Genomic DNA, 19,305 nt, shown 5'->3' on the forward strand with positions numbered 1-19,305 from the left:
TTATGGTCGAATTATGGTTAATAGGAACTATAGAGATGATCTCATACAGACAGAAAAGTTAAACGAAATATTTACCACTCCTGCCTTTGAAATGGACAAATTTTCAAATCAATATGTACTTGTGCCAATGGTATTCAAAGCAAATGTATTAAGTGTGAGTGGGTTTCAGTACATACGGAGGGAAACCCACTCTAGTATGTGTCCATCAGTGCCCGGAAAGGGGGTCATCAATGAGTACGATGTAGTACCATGTCTGAAGCTAAAACAATGGCCTGGAAAATCTTTATCCTGGATTCACAGAGGAAAACACAAAACGGTGTTTGAAAGGTCTTGGAGAATGACAGTGTATAATAAAATCCCTGTCTTCCTGATTCCCACTGGAGAACCAAAGTCATATTTTCAAGATAGGGAATTCAGAGCTTCATTTTCAATGGTTGAAATTGAGTGTTTCAAGACTCTACCAAATTCCATCCGACGTCTTTTTGGTTTAGCAAAGTATATTTTTGGACGCATTCTATCGTCTGTTGACCTTCTCTCATGGTTTCATGTGAAATATTTGTTGTTTTGGATGGTTGAAGAAGAGGACAGCAAGTACTGGGAAGACACCTTGCCTTTGTCTTTTTTAATGCAACTGATGGCCATTATCCGCAGATCAGTTCGGGAAGGAACTGTCAGACATTTCTTTTTGGATGATTGTAACATATTCCCTGGACATAAAAGAACACATGAACGAGAATGTTCATACGCACGTATTCTGTCCGACAAACAATTGATAATAGAGAGCATCCAAACGCTACTTCAAATTGAATTGCAAGTTCCCCTCATGAAACTCTCAACACTTGAGGCAAGTGTAAGACCGGTAACTCAGTTAACCCTTAAGAGTTACCTAGATGGCTATTTGACTAGGCTTTTAAGCGTGATTGTCCACGTCTGGCAAGAATTGAGAGTTACTCAAAGCCATTGTAATAAATTCACAGGGGAAATACTCAAAGATTGCAGACAAACGGAATTTACGGCAAAACTTGTGCCAATAGTAGAGTTATATTTTATCGGCAATACACAGGACACGGACAGGTTGAACTCTTGGACACATCATGCTTTCATAACATATATGGAGGGCAACATTGAAAAATCTTTTATGTTATGTGTTCAGAATAGAGACAGAAGGAATGTTGAAGAATGTGTTATAGGTATAACTATCACAAAACATCACAGGGACCAGAACCTGGACCTGCCTCTTCTATATGCACTCAATCAGTTAGAACAGCGATTTGGAACATGCCCTCGTATTTACTTACATCCATTGTTTTTCATGAAACACGTGTTTGTCCAGTATGAGTTGAGAAAACATGACATATATACAACACACTTGCTCGAAACTTTCTCAGACTTGGAGAACTTCAGTACGACCCTTTGTCAAAGAACACCATATTCTGGCTCGTTGTCATACAGATCCGTTGCCATGCTTGTCCTCGCGGGTTATAATGACTATTTCAAAAACAAACATATAGACATCAACCCAAAGCTTTCTACCCATGAAAGATTAGATAATCACGTGACAGCTGTAACTAGTTTTGATCTGCAATAAAAGAATATTAAAAAAACCTGTAAATTTTGCATTGCATGTACTATAATTATCAGTTATCAATGTGTTTCATCATTACAAGGTATGTATTGTGCTCTCAATCATGACCCATTATATTCAAAGTTTTGCTATACGTTTAATGCAAACACGGAACTACCACTTCCTGTTAAAAACCACCCCTGCTTTATATATTTTTCCAATTCTGGATACAGTTCTAATGCTGACTCGCACAGATCATTAGCTGATCGGGCATCAAACGTTTGTAGAATATCCATAGAGGATCTAGTCTTAAGTTCCTCAAACTCTTCTAAAGAAAGTTCTTTGTAGTGCTTTTCTCGGAAATTGCGGTACACATTACCAGTGTTACAATTTATTGTCGGTGTGATGTATTTGATATTTAACGCTGCTTCGTCGATTACTTCTACAATCTCTCCGATTCCCGACACATTTGCACATTCCGCATTGTAAAGAAAGAATGGAAGGTCGGCACTAATGGATTGACCTATATGGCACAATTCCTCTGTTCCCAGTCCCAGACAACACAAATCATTCGCCATCTGTAAAAATGTAGCCGCATTGGAAGATCCACCCCCGAATCCACCAAATTCTGGAATTCTCTTGAGAACTGTTACTTTGAATTTGCGGAAAAACTCTTTAATCTTGTTAGATTTCATGTTTTGTTCAAGCAAAGCCAGGTACGTCCTGTAGATTGTATTTTCTTCCAGACTGCACGAGAAGTTTCCATCAAGCACAAAATCGTGTTGCATACTTGGGATGAATTCAACATCATCGTAAAGATTTTCGAGTCGCATAAATCGCGACAAGAATTCATGATATGTTCCTCGTTTCCCTGTCACTTTCAAAAATATGTTCACTTTTCCAAAGCTTTTCCTGGAATGCAGCATAATTGAGACTGATTTGTAGTACTAAGCGTTATTTTGTTTTAAACGTCTAACCTTTGATTGGTATATAAATTCTCGATTTTGCAGTTCTTCAGCTTTCATACAGTTCATTTAATATGCTTCCTTGATGCCTTTTGAGCTGTTACACGGTATTGCGAATAGGTGTTGAATAATTCAAACTCGAGTACTATAGAAATACTTGAATAAAGGCCAAGAGTTTTTAAATCGATTCAAAATTCTTACAGTCATGCAGTACTTTGATATTTGTAACATTGAGTATGTATTATGTGACATGATTAATGTCGACTACATCCAAAACATGAAATACTGGTAAATTAGACAACCAATTGATTTCCATTCTACATAGCTGTTTTCAAGATCGTTATAAAGTCTTTGTCATCACAGTTTGTAAATACAGTCTGTTGTTGGGTCAATCGTCGTCTGATATATTTCATTGTTAGTCTTTTTTAATATTGATTTTGTCTACCGATTACTCCATTTATCTGACCAAGAGAGCGAACTCAAAGCGGGTGTGGTCGGTCAGAAACATCAGAGGTGGGATAATGTGTCTAAGGGGAGTTGTGATAACATTATCCCACCTCTGGTGTTTCCAGGGGTCTGTGTTGCCGTGTTTTAGATTGCTATTGTTTATACGATATATTTGATTGATTAACATTCCTTATCTTCACAATTCTAGTAACACGGTGCTGTACGAATGAACATATTTCCTTTTCAATTAGGAATAACTTGCTTGTTAGGGCATATCAATACAAGGATGTGATATCTGGAATTCATATCTATAATTCAAATCTTTTTCGTCTTCGTAAAATTTGTATTCTCGATGTTTTTGGATTTAATATTCTAGTTCTCTCTTTGTAGGCTCTTAACTTTCAAGTATAACGTGGTTCATGTGATCTCTCCCTAGCAAAGTCAACCTGAGCGAATGGATGTAGGAATATTGTACAAAGTCAACCACTTGATTGTTACTCATTATTTATACTTTGTATTGATCGATATTGAACAGGAACGAAATGAGTCACAACATTCAAGAAGGCCAAGTTACCTGCCTGAGTTACGTAATATTAATTATGGATCTAGGCCTGCAATCACGATGGTTCAACCAGTATAAGAGAATAAGTAGATAAGAGTATTTGTGATACTATCCTCAGTCTGTATCAAACATAAATGTTAAAGGCAAACTAACAACTGATCTTTATGACAAACGTGATGATTTCAGCTTACCTTCGTCAACTTCCTATATACCATTATCACCTACACATGGTGTTTATGTCTCCCAGCTGATCTGATAGCGAGTATCAACATTTCGCGAATTCTAATTATTCTAATATATTACTCCATTTATGTGATCAAGATATGAGGCTAACGGCGAGTGTGGCCTGTAAATACGGGGTACTTACTCTCCCTATCGCCTAACCCCACCTCTGGTGTGTCCAGGAGTCCGTGTTTGCCAAAATCTTGATTTTGTATTCTTTATAGAAATTATGAGATTGATCACTGTCCATTTAATATCCCAGTGAATGGGTCGATTGAATATGAGTTACCGTACCTATACTGGATTCCTAAACTACATAAAAACCCTTACAAACAAAGATACATTGCTGGATCCAGTAAATGCTCTACCAAACCCCCTCCCTATCTTTGCTCCTCACGAAAATATTCACAGCTGTGAAGGAGAAACTTCAAACTTACTGTACGACTACATATGCCAGAAGTAATGTTAATCAAATGTGAATTCTAAAAAATTCTAAAGAATTTTTAGTAAACTTGAAATCGCAAAACTTTTCCCAAATCAATAACATCAAAACCTATGACTTTTCATCACTATACACGACCATTCCTCACGATAAATTAAAGACTAAACTTTTTGACATCATAGATAGTTGCTTCTTCAACAAAAATGGAAAAAGGAACTATTCACATCTAGTGATCAGTCATCCAAAAACTAACTTTGTTAAACACCACTCTGATTCCACGCACAAGTATTCTGAAGTTGTAATAATAAATATGCTCGAGTTCCTCATTGACAATATCTTCGTGGTCTTTGGTGATCAAGTCTTCTAACAGTCTGTTGGAATTCCCATGGGCACGAATTGTGCTCCTTTGTTAGCTGACATGTTTCTATATTCATATGAAGCAGAATTTATTCAGAAACTTCTATGTGAGAAGAAAAAATATCTTGCTGTGGTCTTCAATTCGACATTTAGATATATCGACGAAGTTTTGCCTATTAACAACAATAACTTTCATTCATATGTCGATTTGATATATCCCCGTGAGCTCGAAATAAAAGACACCACAGAGTCGCCCACTTCTGCTTCATACTTAGATATTTCATTGAAAGTAGACATTACCGGCAAACTGACAACTCAACTGTATGACAAACGTATGGCAAGCCCTTTTACTATTTATTTGTAAAATAAGATATCTCTTTAAATAAGAGAGATATCTCTTTTGGTTAAAGAGATATCTCTGTAAGTTAGAGAGATATCTTTTGACGTTTGGGAGATATCTCTTTACGCTTGGGAGAGATCTCTTTACGCTTGGGAGATATCTCTTTCTCTTTGAGAGATATCTCTCAAAGCTAAAGAGATATCTCTCAAAGTGAAAGAGATATCTCTCTAGCGTAAAGAGATCTCTTTCTATCAATGTAAAAAGAGATATCTCTTTAACCTAAAGAGATATCTCTTTAGATTTCCCCCCCGGTGATCATAATGACGTCTCCCTGTTGCATTGTCATTGAAATAATGTAACCCTATTTTTTAACCAAGCAAATACTTCTAGTGTTTAAATGGCGGGAAAGGTTGAAGAGGTGGTTAGGGTAACATTATCAAGTTGCCGAGAGGCGAAATCTAGTCTAGCACGCATATTTCATCAATTTATTGTCTTTGTTTTTTTGCTACCTGTATACATTTCACATGCGGTGAAAGCAAAATTGCAGCCATCAGGGTGTTGCTAAAACGCGGAATGGAAACGGAACGGAACGAAATTTAAGAATGAGAATGATTAGTGTAGATAAAATAACGGTAAAAATCGGGAGGGGGTGTCATTTTGATTAAAATCAACAATTTGGGAATTGTTTACGAGCGATCAAACAACTTTATCTTAAAATTTTACATCATAAATGATTAAGCGAATTTAGTTAAACGTTAGTTTTAGAATTTACAAGGCATTTTACAAGAATTTTGAAATTTTGGCAATGACAGGAGTGTTAGCGAGCAGTGACACCTAACCTATGGGTAGAGAATGAAAAGAACACACGTGGTTTATCCCCCCTCTCTCCCCCCCCCCCCCGGTGGCAAAACGTCATTAACGCACATGCACATTTATTTACACATAATACCGTGTATGTGTGTACTTACAACAAGGAGTGTGATATGTATAAAACAATAATAATTCATGATCTTATTTAGTCAACAAGTTAAACATCTTTTGTCTGATTTATCATTTTTTTAGCTAACAGGAGACTTATTAACCGCAACACTCCATTCCTAAATAGTGAGGACTTCTGGCAGTTAATTTTTAAACTAAATACTTGTATAGCTTAACATTTGGATTAAGAATGAGATGACTTTTAATTCCATTCAAGTATAAATTCTGTGTTAGGTTTTTAGCTACTTCATATTATTATGAAATAAATCTGTTAATTCCTCTTACTATTGGTCGTAAACTTCACCCTAGTTAACATTGGTTTTGTTTCAATCTTTCTTTCGCACTGTATCTCTTAGGTTTCAACACTAATCCGCAGGATATCGGTAAATGTACGAACTTTCGCATAGATTCATCCCAAATGAGGTAAAACTTGTTTCTTCGCCGGACTCGTTCGCTTTAAAATTTGATTTGATACATAAATGTATATTGTACCAGGTGTAGAACTAAATTCAAATTTAGTTCGATTAAAAGCACGTTCGATTTAAAAAGGCTATGTTTAGGGAAAATTGTTCAAAGAATTATTTTATCTTTTACAATGTTGTTTTCGGGGGAGGGGGTGTACCTTTTATTCATTGGATGGGTTCATAAAATCTTTTCTTACCATACCAGCCAGAATAAAGTAATAAATTATAATTCAAGTCTTTTCAGTATGTTACCTTATTTATTTTTTCTTCATTTATGAAACAACATACTGTCAAAATCTAGGGGGGGTGGAGGGGGGGGGGGGGTGACAAAGCCAGGGAAAAAGATGGTGCCAATAGGCGCTTGCTTAGTATTTTTATTAAAACTTACTATATGCAAAATATTAAGCAAACGCCTTTTAGTACATTCATCCGAAAAACACACCGTGTAAAAATACATACATGTAATAATGCTTTAGTATGAGGTATCAATATGAAATGGTGGATTCTGAGGATGACTTTCTGTTCTCTCTGTAATTTCTGCATTCCTTGTTCAAAATAAGCCTTTTGATTTTGCAAAATGTTGACCTCCTCATGACATTATTGCATATATTTTCCGTTTTCCGTTCCATTTTCCGTTCCGCGTCTTAGCAACACCCCAGTCATCATGGTAAGATTTGCTTTGGCGATTAAGAGATATCTCTCATTTTAAAGAGATATCTCTTTAAAATAAGAGATATCTCTTTAATTCAAAGAGATATCTTATTTTTCGAATAAATAGTAAAAGGGCTTGCCATACAAACGGGATGATTTCAGCTTCTTCATCGTCAATTTTCCATATTGATGTAGCAATATTCCATTATCACCTGCAAATGATGTTTATATCTCTCAACTGATTCGATACGCAAGAGCTTGTTCTGCGTATGGTCAGTTTTTAAATCGAGGCAAGCTACTGATAAACAAGTTGATGGTACAGGGGTTTCAACAGTCTCGATTGAAGTCAGCATTTCGCAAATTCTATGGTCGTTATAACGATCTAGTTTGTCAATACAATCTATCATTGGGTCAAATGTTGTATGACATGTTCATACCGATTGTTAGGCCGTTCTTGGCACACTGATTTTGACTACGGATAACTCCGTTTACCTGATCAGGATGTGACCGGTCGACAGGGGATGCTTACTCTTCCTAGGCACCTGATCCCACCTCTGGTGTGTCCAGGGACCCGTGTTTGCCGAACTATCTATTTTGTATTGCTGATAGGAGTTATGGGATTGATCACTCTTCGTTATCTTCATTCTTATAACTTCATTTTTTTCGACATCAAAGATTTTTTTTTTTTTTTTTTTTTTTTTTTTTTTTTTTACAATTGTAGATGACTGAAGAATGCTGCTCTGGACCTTGATATTTCCTTATAGGAAATTGCCTATCGAGTTACATGTACGAAGCTGCATAAATGTTCATCTAGATATTAACTTGATGCATAACAATTTCAATGTATGAATCAGTGTTTGCTATTTATTTAAGAGAATGTTACAGTCAGTATCCATTTCTATCCACAACAAAGACATAGTAACGTAATGAAGTGTCAATTCACTGTTAAAGCATTGTTAAGACGTCATTCACTTGTTCTTTACATCAATAATCTGATGCGTATATATATATATATAGTTGGGGGAAAGTTTCGATATTGTAAACCCACTGTTGGCTGATAAGACCATCTTTTCATCACTTTATCGTACATGTCCGTTTCGCTTTCTGATTAGAAAGGCAGGTATCTATATTAATTGTAAAAAAGGCAAGGTTGTAAAAAAGTTGAGCCCCTTTAACAAAACGTGGCCTCGTACAAGACTTGTAACATTATATATTGCTAATCATTTGTTGTTTTATTCATTCGTTCCGCAATTTTTGAATTTTTGATGTCAGTTTTTCCAGATCTAAATCTTATCAAAATATGTTCTTCAGGATCAAAGTATCTTCCTTAAGAACAACTCACTGATCGGACTTGCTTATCACAAAACACCCTGAATCAGTTCCTTACATGTAACGACAACAGACTTAAAAGCGAATGTTTCCCTAATGAATTAATGAAAAGGAGTCAATGAACATGTTATTGTATCATTTTCCCTGCTGATAATTGACCATTCACTACTTAGGCGCACGTGGCATTTACAAACTTGACCCGAAAAGCGCTATATCCTGTGTCAATATACACGAACAATATCCATCCTCTCCCTCTCTCCCCTCTCTCAACAAAAGTCCGAACATTCGGAGGACAACAAATAAGCTGACTTTGGTGCCTAACAATTGTTTTAAAATATGTATATCTTAACTTTGAGTGTCTGGGCATTTTTCCGTCGGACATTGAATGCACTCTAGACTGTGACTACTGCAATTCAACGTGTGTGCCGTTCAACAACCAGTATCCCCTCATCCGAAAGGCACATGCCGTCTATCTTTCTCAGATCATACATATTGGTGCGTGCTAGTTCAGATCACTCAGGAGTAGGTTGCCGTTCGGAATGCCTCTATTTTTTTAACATCGAGTTCGATAATCGAATTATTCCACCTCGGTTTTCCCGAAATCATGTCACTCATCGCAGTAAATTGAGTAATCAGCAATTTTGTGTAAACTGCTATTATTTCCATCCGATATTTCACGAAGCTAAGTGTCTTTTAGTATTTTTATTAGACATAATAATAGCAGTAGTAATATTTGAATATTTACGTTCGTGTTGTCCCTGTAGAAGAATGTCTGGGAATGAGCCAAAATATGTTGTTGTCAACACGGTGGAAGAAGTCGAAAAGTTAGTGACTGAGTTTGAAATAGACACCATCACTAAATTTACAATATTTAGGCGAAATAAAGGATTTGGTCATGATCTGGATTGTAAGTACTCGATGTCGTGCAATTATGTATAAATTCTTAATGTTCAGCCAAGCTCTGACATAATTAAATAATACCTCTCGTTTCTAATTGGTTGAATTAATTAAATGAAAATACCAACTAAGAAACTAGGTGTATGCAATAATTTTACATCTGAACTGCACCATAGCAGACACAAGTTCTATTACACATTAAAAAAATGTATACTTTTATACGATATAGGCCTTCAAGGTCACAGAGTGCTTTGGGAGGACAAGGGACAAGAGGAGGGTGTTAAAGTATTCTGTAATGGCATGCCATTCATTATTTTTGGTTTTGATGTCAGAGAATGTCACTTTGGGCCGGACAGAAATACTATGAAAAAGAAGAAGTACCAAATGGAGAAGGTACTCTGAGTCTCACACTGAGTTTATGTTACATGTCATATTTTCTTCAGGATTATTTCATTGAATTATTTTGAGATGCATTTCCAACTTTGAATATGTTTTAACTTTAATCTCATATCAATATTTAAGCATCAATAAAAATTCTTGCAATTTATATACAAGTGTATGTAATTAAATTTGCAGACCATAGAAGCAGACCAAGACCATTCTTATACACAAAAGAGCAGGACTTTGGTACAAAATACAAAAAAACTTGATTGCCCTGCCAGAATTTATATGAAAAAGATATTCAAATTTCCTGATTATAAGGTAAAGCAGTAATCATAAGACATGTACTGGTAAAAATTTCGTTTAATTTATTAAACTGGCCAGATTAGATATGGATTAAAGTTTATTTAAATCATATATTGTTTCTTTTTGTCCTTCATAAATGCTCTGGGATCAACTTTTGGCTAATGTAGGCAAAGTGACTATCGTGCATCTTAAATATAAAATTGTGGATATTTTTCAATCATTTGAACAGATCCTTGGCCATGATTCTGTCTGGAAGAGAAAAAAACAAGCGCAGAAATTGAAGAAGGCTCTTTCCGCAAATGAAGATATGCGCAGGGAAGAGGAAATTCACATTTTCCCCCCAGGAATTGAGAGCCACAAAAATCATTTGACAGGACAGGTTGATCAATATTTAACACAATCTTAACATAAATTCTGAAGAATAGGAAAACTATATGAAAGGTGCATACCTACATGTAAATTATACTTTTAAAACCATTTGATTGCTAAAGTTAGTTTTACTTGACAAATTGAATGCCAAGAAGCCTGATGTGCCTTAATCACCTCCTTTCCTTATTAAGTAAGAGTAATAGAAACATGGGGTTTCCAGATAGTGTAGTGGTTAATGCAACTGTTTCTCACCGCTGCGACCCAAGTTCAAACCCCATAATTGACAGTGGCTGTATGTGAGAGGGTATGGTGGTTGTCCACTCGAACACATATGTTTCTACTGGGTACTCTGGTTTCCTCCCACAAAATGACCCCCTAGTGCCCGTCTGTGCAAGTCTTTAAATAGCTAGCATATACCATTGTTGTGTGTATGGAACGCCAAATTAACATAAACTCAAATAATTGAAGATATCTTTCAATTATTTGAAGATATCATCAATTCATTTGATGCGCACAACAATTTAAATAAAGATCTCTTCAAATAGTTAATGATATCTTCAATTCTGAATTATTGTGCACATTAATTGAATTGATGATAGCATTAATTATTCAGCTGAATTGGTGTGCACTTTAATTGAATTAATGATCTCTTCAAATGAATTAATGATATCAACAATTGAATTGATGCCTGCTACAATTCAATTGAAGAGAGTAATAATTGATATAATGCGCACATTAAATCCATTGATGAGAGCAATAATTGAATTGATGGGTGCATTAATTCATTTGATGAGAGCAATAATTGATTTACTGCTGGCATTAATTCAATCATTGCTCTCTTTGATTGAATTAATGATATCTTTACTAGTAATTCATTTGAAGAGAGCAATAATTCTTTTAGAGAAAGCAACTATATAATTAAAGATATCTTCAATTCAACATATCCACAATTGAATTAATGATCTCTTTAATTCAATTGTTGCTCTCTTCAAAAGCATTGTAAATAATTAAAGATATCTTCAATTGAATTAAAAGATCATCAAATTACTTATACCGAGCTCTAAGTTAATTATTGCGAGCAATATTTCTACGAAATTGATGCTCTCATCAATTGCATTGAAGAGAGCAATAATTGAATTAATGCGTGCATCAAATCTATTATTGCTCTCTTTAATTCAATTAATGTGCGCATTAATTGAATTGATGAGAGCAATAATTGAATTGAAGTGCACATTAATTCATTTGATGAGAGCAATAATTGATTTAATGCGCTCAATTCAATGAAAGAGAGCAATAATTGAATTGATGATTTCATACATGTATCTTCAATTATTTGAGTTTGTTAATTTGGTGCTCCATATGTTTGTATGTCTGACTTTATAAAAATTAAGATTATTATTATTGTAGGGAAAAAAAATTTGTGCAATCAACCAGCCTGAGATCATTTGTAAGTTACAGGGTTGTTTACTTTTGATAACTTGCAGGTATTTGTCTACCAATCGACAATGTGATCAAGGAAAAAATATCACATCTGATGGATGAAGGAGTGTCAAAAGTTTCAGAAATGAGACGTCACATCAAGTCATTTAACAGGAAGGAACTTAAAATGACTGATGAAGAAAATCGACGCTTCTTTCCATTTGATAAAGATATTAGAAATCTAATGAATTCTTTCAAGGAACAGACACGGTATCTTTTACTATGTATTGTAGATTCCTTATCATATGTTTTTACTGTTCAGATTTATATTCTTAAAATGACTTTTATTTCTTGAATGAAAAAATGCAAGGAACCTACTCACTGTTGGATATATTACATGTGTAAAACTTTTTTTTTTAAATAGGTCAATGTCACATGAAATATGTTTTAAAGAAGAACAGCAGTATTTTATTTGTAATATTTAGCTCATTGAGTCTGAAAGCTCAAATGAGTTTGTCTGATCACCCATTGGCTGGCTCCATCTGTCCATCTGTAAACTTTTCACAATTTTGACTTCTTCAGAATCATGACCTGCCTCAAAGCATCCATTGGTAGCTAGGGTATCAAACATTTACATAGTGATATGTTAAGAAAGAAATGTTTTCAAGAACAACAAGGCCTAATTTTTTTCTTCCAAAAATCATATGGGAAAAAAATCTTTTCAAGAACCACTGGATCATGGTTATATTTATATTGATTAATATATGCAATCATCTCGATTCCAGTTTGTTCAAATCATGGATTCTGGAGATACAGCTGGGCTTTTAAAATATATAGAGATTCAGAGATTTAATTGGAAATACTGTATATAGGAAAGTTGGCTAGGGTGGAACTAATATTGAGAATCACATTTTACATATATAGAATGCATGTACACAGGAATTAAAGAATTTTCTGTTAGTCATATTGATGTAGTGTAGATTTAAGTTTGGTCAAGTCAATACTATTAGAGCTATATGGATCTTCTGATGCAGGGTCGTTGTTACTCAGTTGAGATTTGTTACTCAGTTGAGTGTTGTTTCCCCTGGAACTCTTGTTCAGGGAGTATACATGAATTCTATTTACATATAAAATGTATATACATGCATCATGTATGTTTTATGTTTAAGATAACAAATATTCTTACTTTTCAGATTTTCCAAAGATGACAAGGAGAATTTGAAAGAAATCATTGATAACTTTATAGCAGCAAATGAAGAAGACAGCTTTTATCTTGATATATCAGGGTATATGAATATTTTTTGTTAAAATTTGGATTAATCTGTATTTAGAAGACATCGGGACATATGTTAACTGTATATTGTTGTGTTTATAGAACCATTAATTCTGGGATTCAAAGAATACTGCATGAACATAAGAATAATTTTTTGGAATTGATTTCCCATAAATTAATTTTATGGAACCTCAGCAACAAAGAAGAAATTGGGAAAATTATTGTTTTTTCGCAATTATATATACCATACCTAACTTTTATTTTTAATCATTCCCCCAAAACATTGTTTCTCTCTTATGTTAATTTTAATATCAAATTGATTTAAACTAAAATATTGCACATTTAAATACTTTGCAGAACTGAAGAATTTCTCTTTGTTGGGCAAACAGAGTATCAGAAAAGGCTGCTGAAAATATATGGCCAAGAAATATGTCTGTTAGATGCCACATACAAAACTACGAAGTACAACTTGCCAGCATTCTTTGTATGTGTGAACACAAATGTCGGCTACTCTACAGTTGGGTGTTTCATTACTGCGAATGAAACAAAAGCTTCCATCAAAAGAGGTCTGCAGTATTTAAAGCAGTGGAATGAAAATTGCCATCCAGAATTCTTCATGACTGATTTTGATACATCAGAAATAGGTGCAGTAGAGGAAACTTTCCAAGGTATCAACAATTTTAAGTTTATCGAAGTTTAAAATCACAACTTCATGTTATATCAGAGGCGTAGCACATTTATCCATTTATCTGTGTAGGCCTGAATTGAAGCTAAAGGTTTTACTGATAAATGATCAAAGCATGCAAAGTCGAAAGGTGTGGGAGGGGTTGTTCTTCTTTAAGGAGGGGGGATAATTTTGAGGCGTATTTTCTTTTTAAAGGCGTACTTATTAATCTAGACGTACTAATTTGCATAATTCAAGCTAAATTACGCCCGGAGTACGCCTCAGGTACGCCAGTATTTTCCATAGGATTTGTTGTTAAAAATCTAGCTGGACTTTCAGAATTATGGGTACGCCAGGAAATTTTAAAAATTACGTGAGCAAATTTTCGTACGGGTCTCATGGTTTTATCGGAGGAGATGGTAATTATTCATATCATATCTTTACTAAACAAATGTATGCATAATCTGTATATATTTAATATAATACTCAAGAATTTATGGATTTTATATTTTTAGATTCATCACCTTCGAAAGACAGTACAGGAGTTAATCCACTGCAGTGTAAATGATACTCTAGACATATACATACCGGAGGTAAACATTACAAATAAATAGATTGTCATTACTGAACTAGTTGAACTTTTTGCTCACCTAGGCTACATAATTGTACATGTGGATAGGTCATTTAAGCAGTCTTTTTTGTGGTCCTTTTAAAAAAGAGTCTGTTCGTATGCTTCACGTTTTATTGTTTTTGTTCATTTTAAATGTTGAAATAGTTTATAAAGGAATTAGTTTGTAATTATACATTATTCTAAAACATTTGTAACTTAGATGAGTAATTTGTCTGATGATTGTCTTTTTATTCGGCTAATTTGTACTTACATTAACTGTTTTGAAATTACAGATTTTAATCAAGATAATTAAACAACAAGAAGATGTTAATAGACTTGTTGCAGAATTAATGTTCCTTGAAATATAAGCCACAACCATTCCCATTCCTTCTGCCTGGTGTGCAAGATAAATGATGTGGTGAAAAGAACTGATGTGCTGAAAGAGGGTCTGATATTTCAAAAAAGAGCCTGATGTGTGAAAACTTCTACTGTGAATGATAACTGCTATACACTGTATATATAGTAATGTGAAACAAGTCAAATTTCTACATGTATAACCTATATTTTAGACAATGTACATGAACCTACTTATCTACCTCTGTGTGATGTGAAAATAAGTCCAATCTTTAAAACCTACCTCTGGGTGATGTGAAATAAGTCAAATATTTAAAACCTACCTCTGAGTAATGTGAAATAAGTCAAATATTTAAAACCTACCTCTGAGTGATGTGAAATAAGTCAAATTCTTAAAACCTCCTTCTGAGTGATATGAAATAAGTCAAATTTCTATATTGTGTGTATTTGACATCAAACTTATCAACCTACCTCTGAGTGATGTTAAATAAGTAATATCTTTATATCCTATGTCTTAGACACTGTACATGAACTTACCTACTTCTGAGTGATGTGAAATAAGTCAAATTCTTAAAACCTACTTCTGAGTGAAGTGAAATAAGTCAAATTCTTAAAACCTACTTCTGAGTGATCTGAAATAAGTCAGATATTTAAAACCTACCTCTGAGTGATGTGAAATAAGTCAAATATTTAAATCCTCCTTCTGAGTGATGTGAAATAAGTCAAGATTTCTATATTGTATGTATTTGACATCAAACTTATCAACCTACCTCTGAGTGATGTTAAATAAGTAATATCTTTATACCCTATGTCTTAGACACTGTACATGAACTTACCTACTTCTGAGTGATGTGAAATAAGTCAAATTCTTAAAACCTACTTCTGAGTGATCTGAAATAAGTCAGATATTTAAAACCTACCTCTGAGTGATGTGAAATAAGTCAAATTCTTAAAACCTCCTTCTGAGTGATGTGAAATAAGACAGATTTCTATATTGTGTGTATTTGACATCAAACTTATCAACCTACCTCTGAGTGATGTTAAATAAGTAATATCTTTATATCCTATGTCTTAGACACTGTACATGAACTTACCTACCTCTGAGTGATGTGAAATAAGTCAAATTCTTAAAACCTACTTCTGAGTGAAGTGAAATAAGTCAAATTCTTAAAACCTCCTTCTGAGTGATCTGAAATAAGTCAGATATTTAAAACCTACCTCTGAGTGATGTGAAATAAGTCAAATATTTAAATCCTCCTTCTGAGTGATGTGAAATAAGACAGATTTCTATATTGTGTGTATTTGACATCAAACTTATCAACCTACCTCTGAGTGATGTTAAATAAGTAATATCTTTATATCCTATGTCTTAGACACTGTACATGAACTTACCTACTTCTGAGTGATGTGAAATAAGTCAAATTCTTAAAACCTACTTCTGAGTGATCTGAAATAAGTCAGATATTTAAAACCTACCTCTGAGTGATGTGAAATAAGTCAAATTCTTAAAACCTCCTTCTGAGTGATGTGAAATAAGACAGATTTCTATATTGTGTGTATTTGACATCAAACTTATCAACATACCTCTGAGTGATGTTAAATAAGTAATATCTTTATATCCTATGTCTTAGACACTGTACATGAACTTACCTACCTCTGAGTGATGTGAAATAAGTCAAATTCTTAAAACCTACTTCTGAGTGATCTGAAATAAGTCAGATATTTAAAACCTATCTCTGAGTGATCTGAAATAAGTCAAATATTTAAAACCTCCCCCTGAGTGATGTGAAATAAGTCAGATTTCTATACACCGTACATGAACCTACCTACTTCTGAGTGATGTGAAATAGGCCAAATATTTAAAACCTACCTCTGAGTGATGTGAAATAAGTCAAATTCTTAAAACCTACTTCTGAGTGATCTGAAATAAGTCAGGATTTTATATCCTATGCCTTAGACAAATACATGAACTTTCCTACTTCTGAGTGATGCGAAATAAGTCGAATTTCTATTTTGTGTATCGCTGACATCGGACTTTATCCTACGTCTAAGTGATGTGAAATAAGAAAACTTTCTATACCTACTTCTGAGTAATGTGAATTAAGTCAAATATTTAAATCCTACCCCTCAGTGATGTGAAATAAGTCAAATTTCTGTACCTACCTCTGAGTGATGTGAAATGAGTAAAATTTCTATATACTATATCTTAGACACCGTAAATATTTATACGATTAATTTACTACTATTATTGATTTTAATTATATTTAAATTATTTTCAAAATTCTTATACTATTTATCCAGCTTTCTATTTGAAACAGCTTACACTTTTCGCGATATTAGCAACAAACATTGCTAATTGGCTTGAATTTTAGTGATGATTTTTATATACATTTACTCTTGCTTGTAGTATTTTATTTCTCCCTCTTAATCCTATGCTTTTCGTATTTGTATATTCTTGCATGAAATGTTTTTTTTTTTTTTTTTTGTATTCTTTTGTTAATCTGTGATATGTCTGTGTATATGTGTACATGCATACTATGTGTCTTTGACTTTGATATACATGTTTGTGATAGTCGGTTAAAAAGCTCTACAGAGCTTGTATTTGATTTGTTGAATGTATATAGTGCCGACTTTAAATAAAATTTACTTTACTTTACTTTTACATTATACCTACCTAGCTACCTCTGAGTGATGTCAAATAAGACAAAATTCTATATTTTAGACACCCTATATAAACTTAAGTTTTTATATTTTGGACACGGTATATAAACTTAAGTTTCTATTTTTAGACACTAGACCAATCTCCCTCTGTGTGATGTTAAATAAGTCGAATTCGTATATGTATTATACTCCTCAGGACAAGCACAGGGTTTATATATAGATTGAGAACAAAATGGATAAGAAGCCCCTGTGGGACAAGACGTGAATAAATGTACTTTTAATGAGAAAAACAAAATGAGAAAAATAAAGCAATATCTAATAACCATTATTTTCTATAGTTATTTGGCGATTTAATTTCGGTGAATTGAATTAAAAAAACAAATTTGGTCTTCCTCATATTCCTGTATGAATTAGAAAATAAAATATATATATTGTATCTATTATGACAACGACTCAATGCACCACGAGCCCGAACGAAAATGAAAAAATAGAGGGCATTCCGAACGACAACCTACTTCTGAGTGATCTGAACTAGCATTAGCCATACATATTGTCCTTGTAACTCAAGATCTCATTTTATAAAGTGTTCCTTCAAACAAAACTAAGAATATTCATCTTGACTACGGATAACTCCGTTTACATGATCAAGACATAGGCCTCACGGCGTGCATAACCGGTCAACAGGGGATACCTACTCCTCCTAGGTACCTGATTTCACCTCTGGTGTGTCCAGGGGTCCATGTTTGCCCAACACTCTATTCTATATTGCTTATAGGAGTTATGAGATTGATGACTGTCAGTTATCCTCACCTTTATAGGAGTTATGAGTTATGAGATTGATCACTGTTCGTTATCTTCACCTTTCATTCATCACTCCTCGTTATCATCACCTTTTTCATACAGGTAACAATACCACGGGCTAACATCACTCTCTTGAGATGTAAGACTAAATCGTCTGCAGTGCAGTTCTGGGCTCAACTTACGATGCTTGCTTTCCTCATGTATGTGCTTATAACAATCGTTACTGAAACAACATATCGCTAAGAGTTGACGTTACAACGTTACCGATAAAAAAAAACCATGGATTGATTTTAAATATTCATCTATTGGTGAGATTGATGATACATTTGTACCATTATATCTTCCGATTACCGCGCAGCCTTAACATTTAACGAAAGATCATGCACTATAAGTAGTACTCATTCGTAATTACACTTGTCAAAACTTCCACAAATCAAGACAAATGTCACTCAAGCATGATCATAAAGAACCTGTTACCTTATATCTGAATAATGTAATACCTCAGTTCTCCTCAGTTATCCTGGTAACTGTGTAATTGGAAAATGAATAGTTGTTGACTTGTTATGGTGAACGCCATGATAGACTATTTCCACCTGGCACCGACTTGCAATTTCAATCCAGACATCTTAGCAGTAGTTCGGTCGTTCTCCATCAAGGCATTCAGTTACTCATCCGTCAAGTGTTTTCTAATTATGTAGACCATTTTTGAATAATAGATTTGTTCTACCAGAGGCCATAACTGTCACATTTGTGGATAAATTCAGTTATTTTGATAAAATATGTCTTATGATTTCCTTCAGCATTTGAATTCATCTAGTCAGGAATTCGCACCCATTCCTAGAATCATTTCTAGGATGGATGGATGGATGAATGGTGAAATTGAAAACTATAAGGGCAAGACCTTTCCATTAACACTATAATATTTGACCTGGTGACCTTAGCATCGAATATTAGTTATACCTTTCAAATTATAAGAGGTATTGCTTTCATATTTAGCATGTGCACATCTTGTGAGAAGACCTTTCCAACGACACCACAGATTTGTCGACCCTGCGACCTAGATTTTGGAATTTTTAAACACTTTGGTCATATATATATATATATTTTTTTTTTTTTTTTTTTTTTTTTTTTTACATCACAAGAGGTAGACCTTCCATATTTAGTGCATGTAGTCTTTGTAGCAAGACTTTCCATTGACACCAAAATATCTGACCTGGTGACCTTAACACTGACTTTTGACCTACTTTTA

At 34.0% G+C, this 19,305-nt stretch overlaps 1 protein-coding gene across 2 annotated transcripts; it reads left to right on the plus strand.

Annotated features, from left to right (window-relative positions):
• The first annotated feature begins 7,686 nt into the window (after window positions 1-7,686).
• On the plus strand, window positions 7,687-17,451 carry LOC125676102 (uncharacterized). Of its 2 annotated transcripts, XR_008802876.1 has the most exons (9): window positions 7,687-9,228; window positions 9,448-9,611; window positions 9,795-9,920; window positions 10,135-10,284; window positions 11,759-11,963; window positions 12,887-12,979; window positions 13,324-13,634; window positions 14,146-14,223; window positions 14,534-17,451. XR_008802876.1 is itself a non-coding variant. In XM_056164824.1 (8 exons), exons 5-8 carry the CDS (start codon window positions 11,809-11,811, stop codon window positions 14,196-14,198), a joined length of 612 nt encoding a protein of 203 aa, XP_056020799.1. In that variant the 5' UTR covers window positions 7,687-9,228; window positions 9,448-9,611; window positions 9,795-9,920; window positions 10,135-10,284; window positions 11,759-11,808; the 3' UTR covers window positions 14,199-14,413. The 2 variants fall into 2 exon arrangements, 1 of the variants encoding a protein (XP_056020799.1); XM_056164824.1 differs by lacking the exon at window positions 14,534-17,451 and having other exon boundaries at window positions 14,146-14,413.
• The last annotated feature ends 1,854 nt before the right edge of the window (window positions 17,452-19,305 follow it).

The sequence above is a fragment of the Ostrea edulis genome, chromosome 1 (assembly GCF_947568905.1).
Source record: "Ostrea edulis chromosome 1, xbOstEdul1.1, whole genome shotgun sequence".
Lineage (NCBI taxonomy): Eukaryota > Metazoa > Mollusca > Bivalvia > Ostreida > Ostreidae > Ostrea > Ostrea edulis.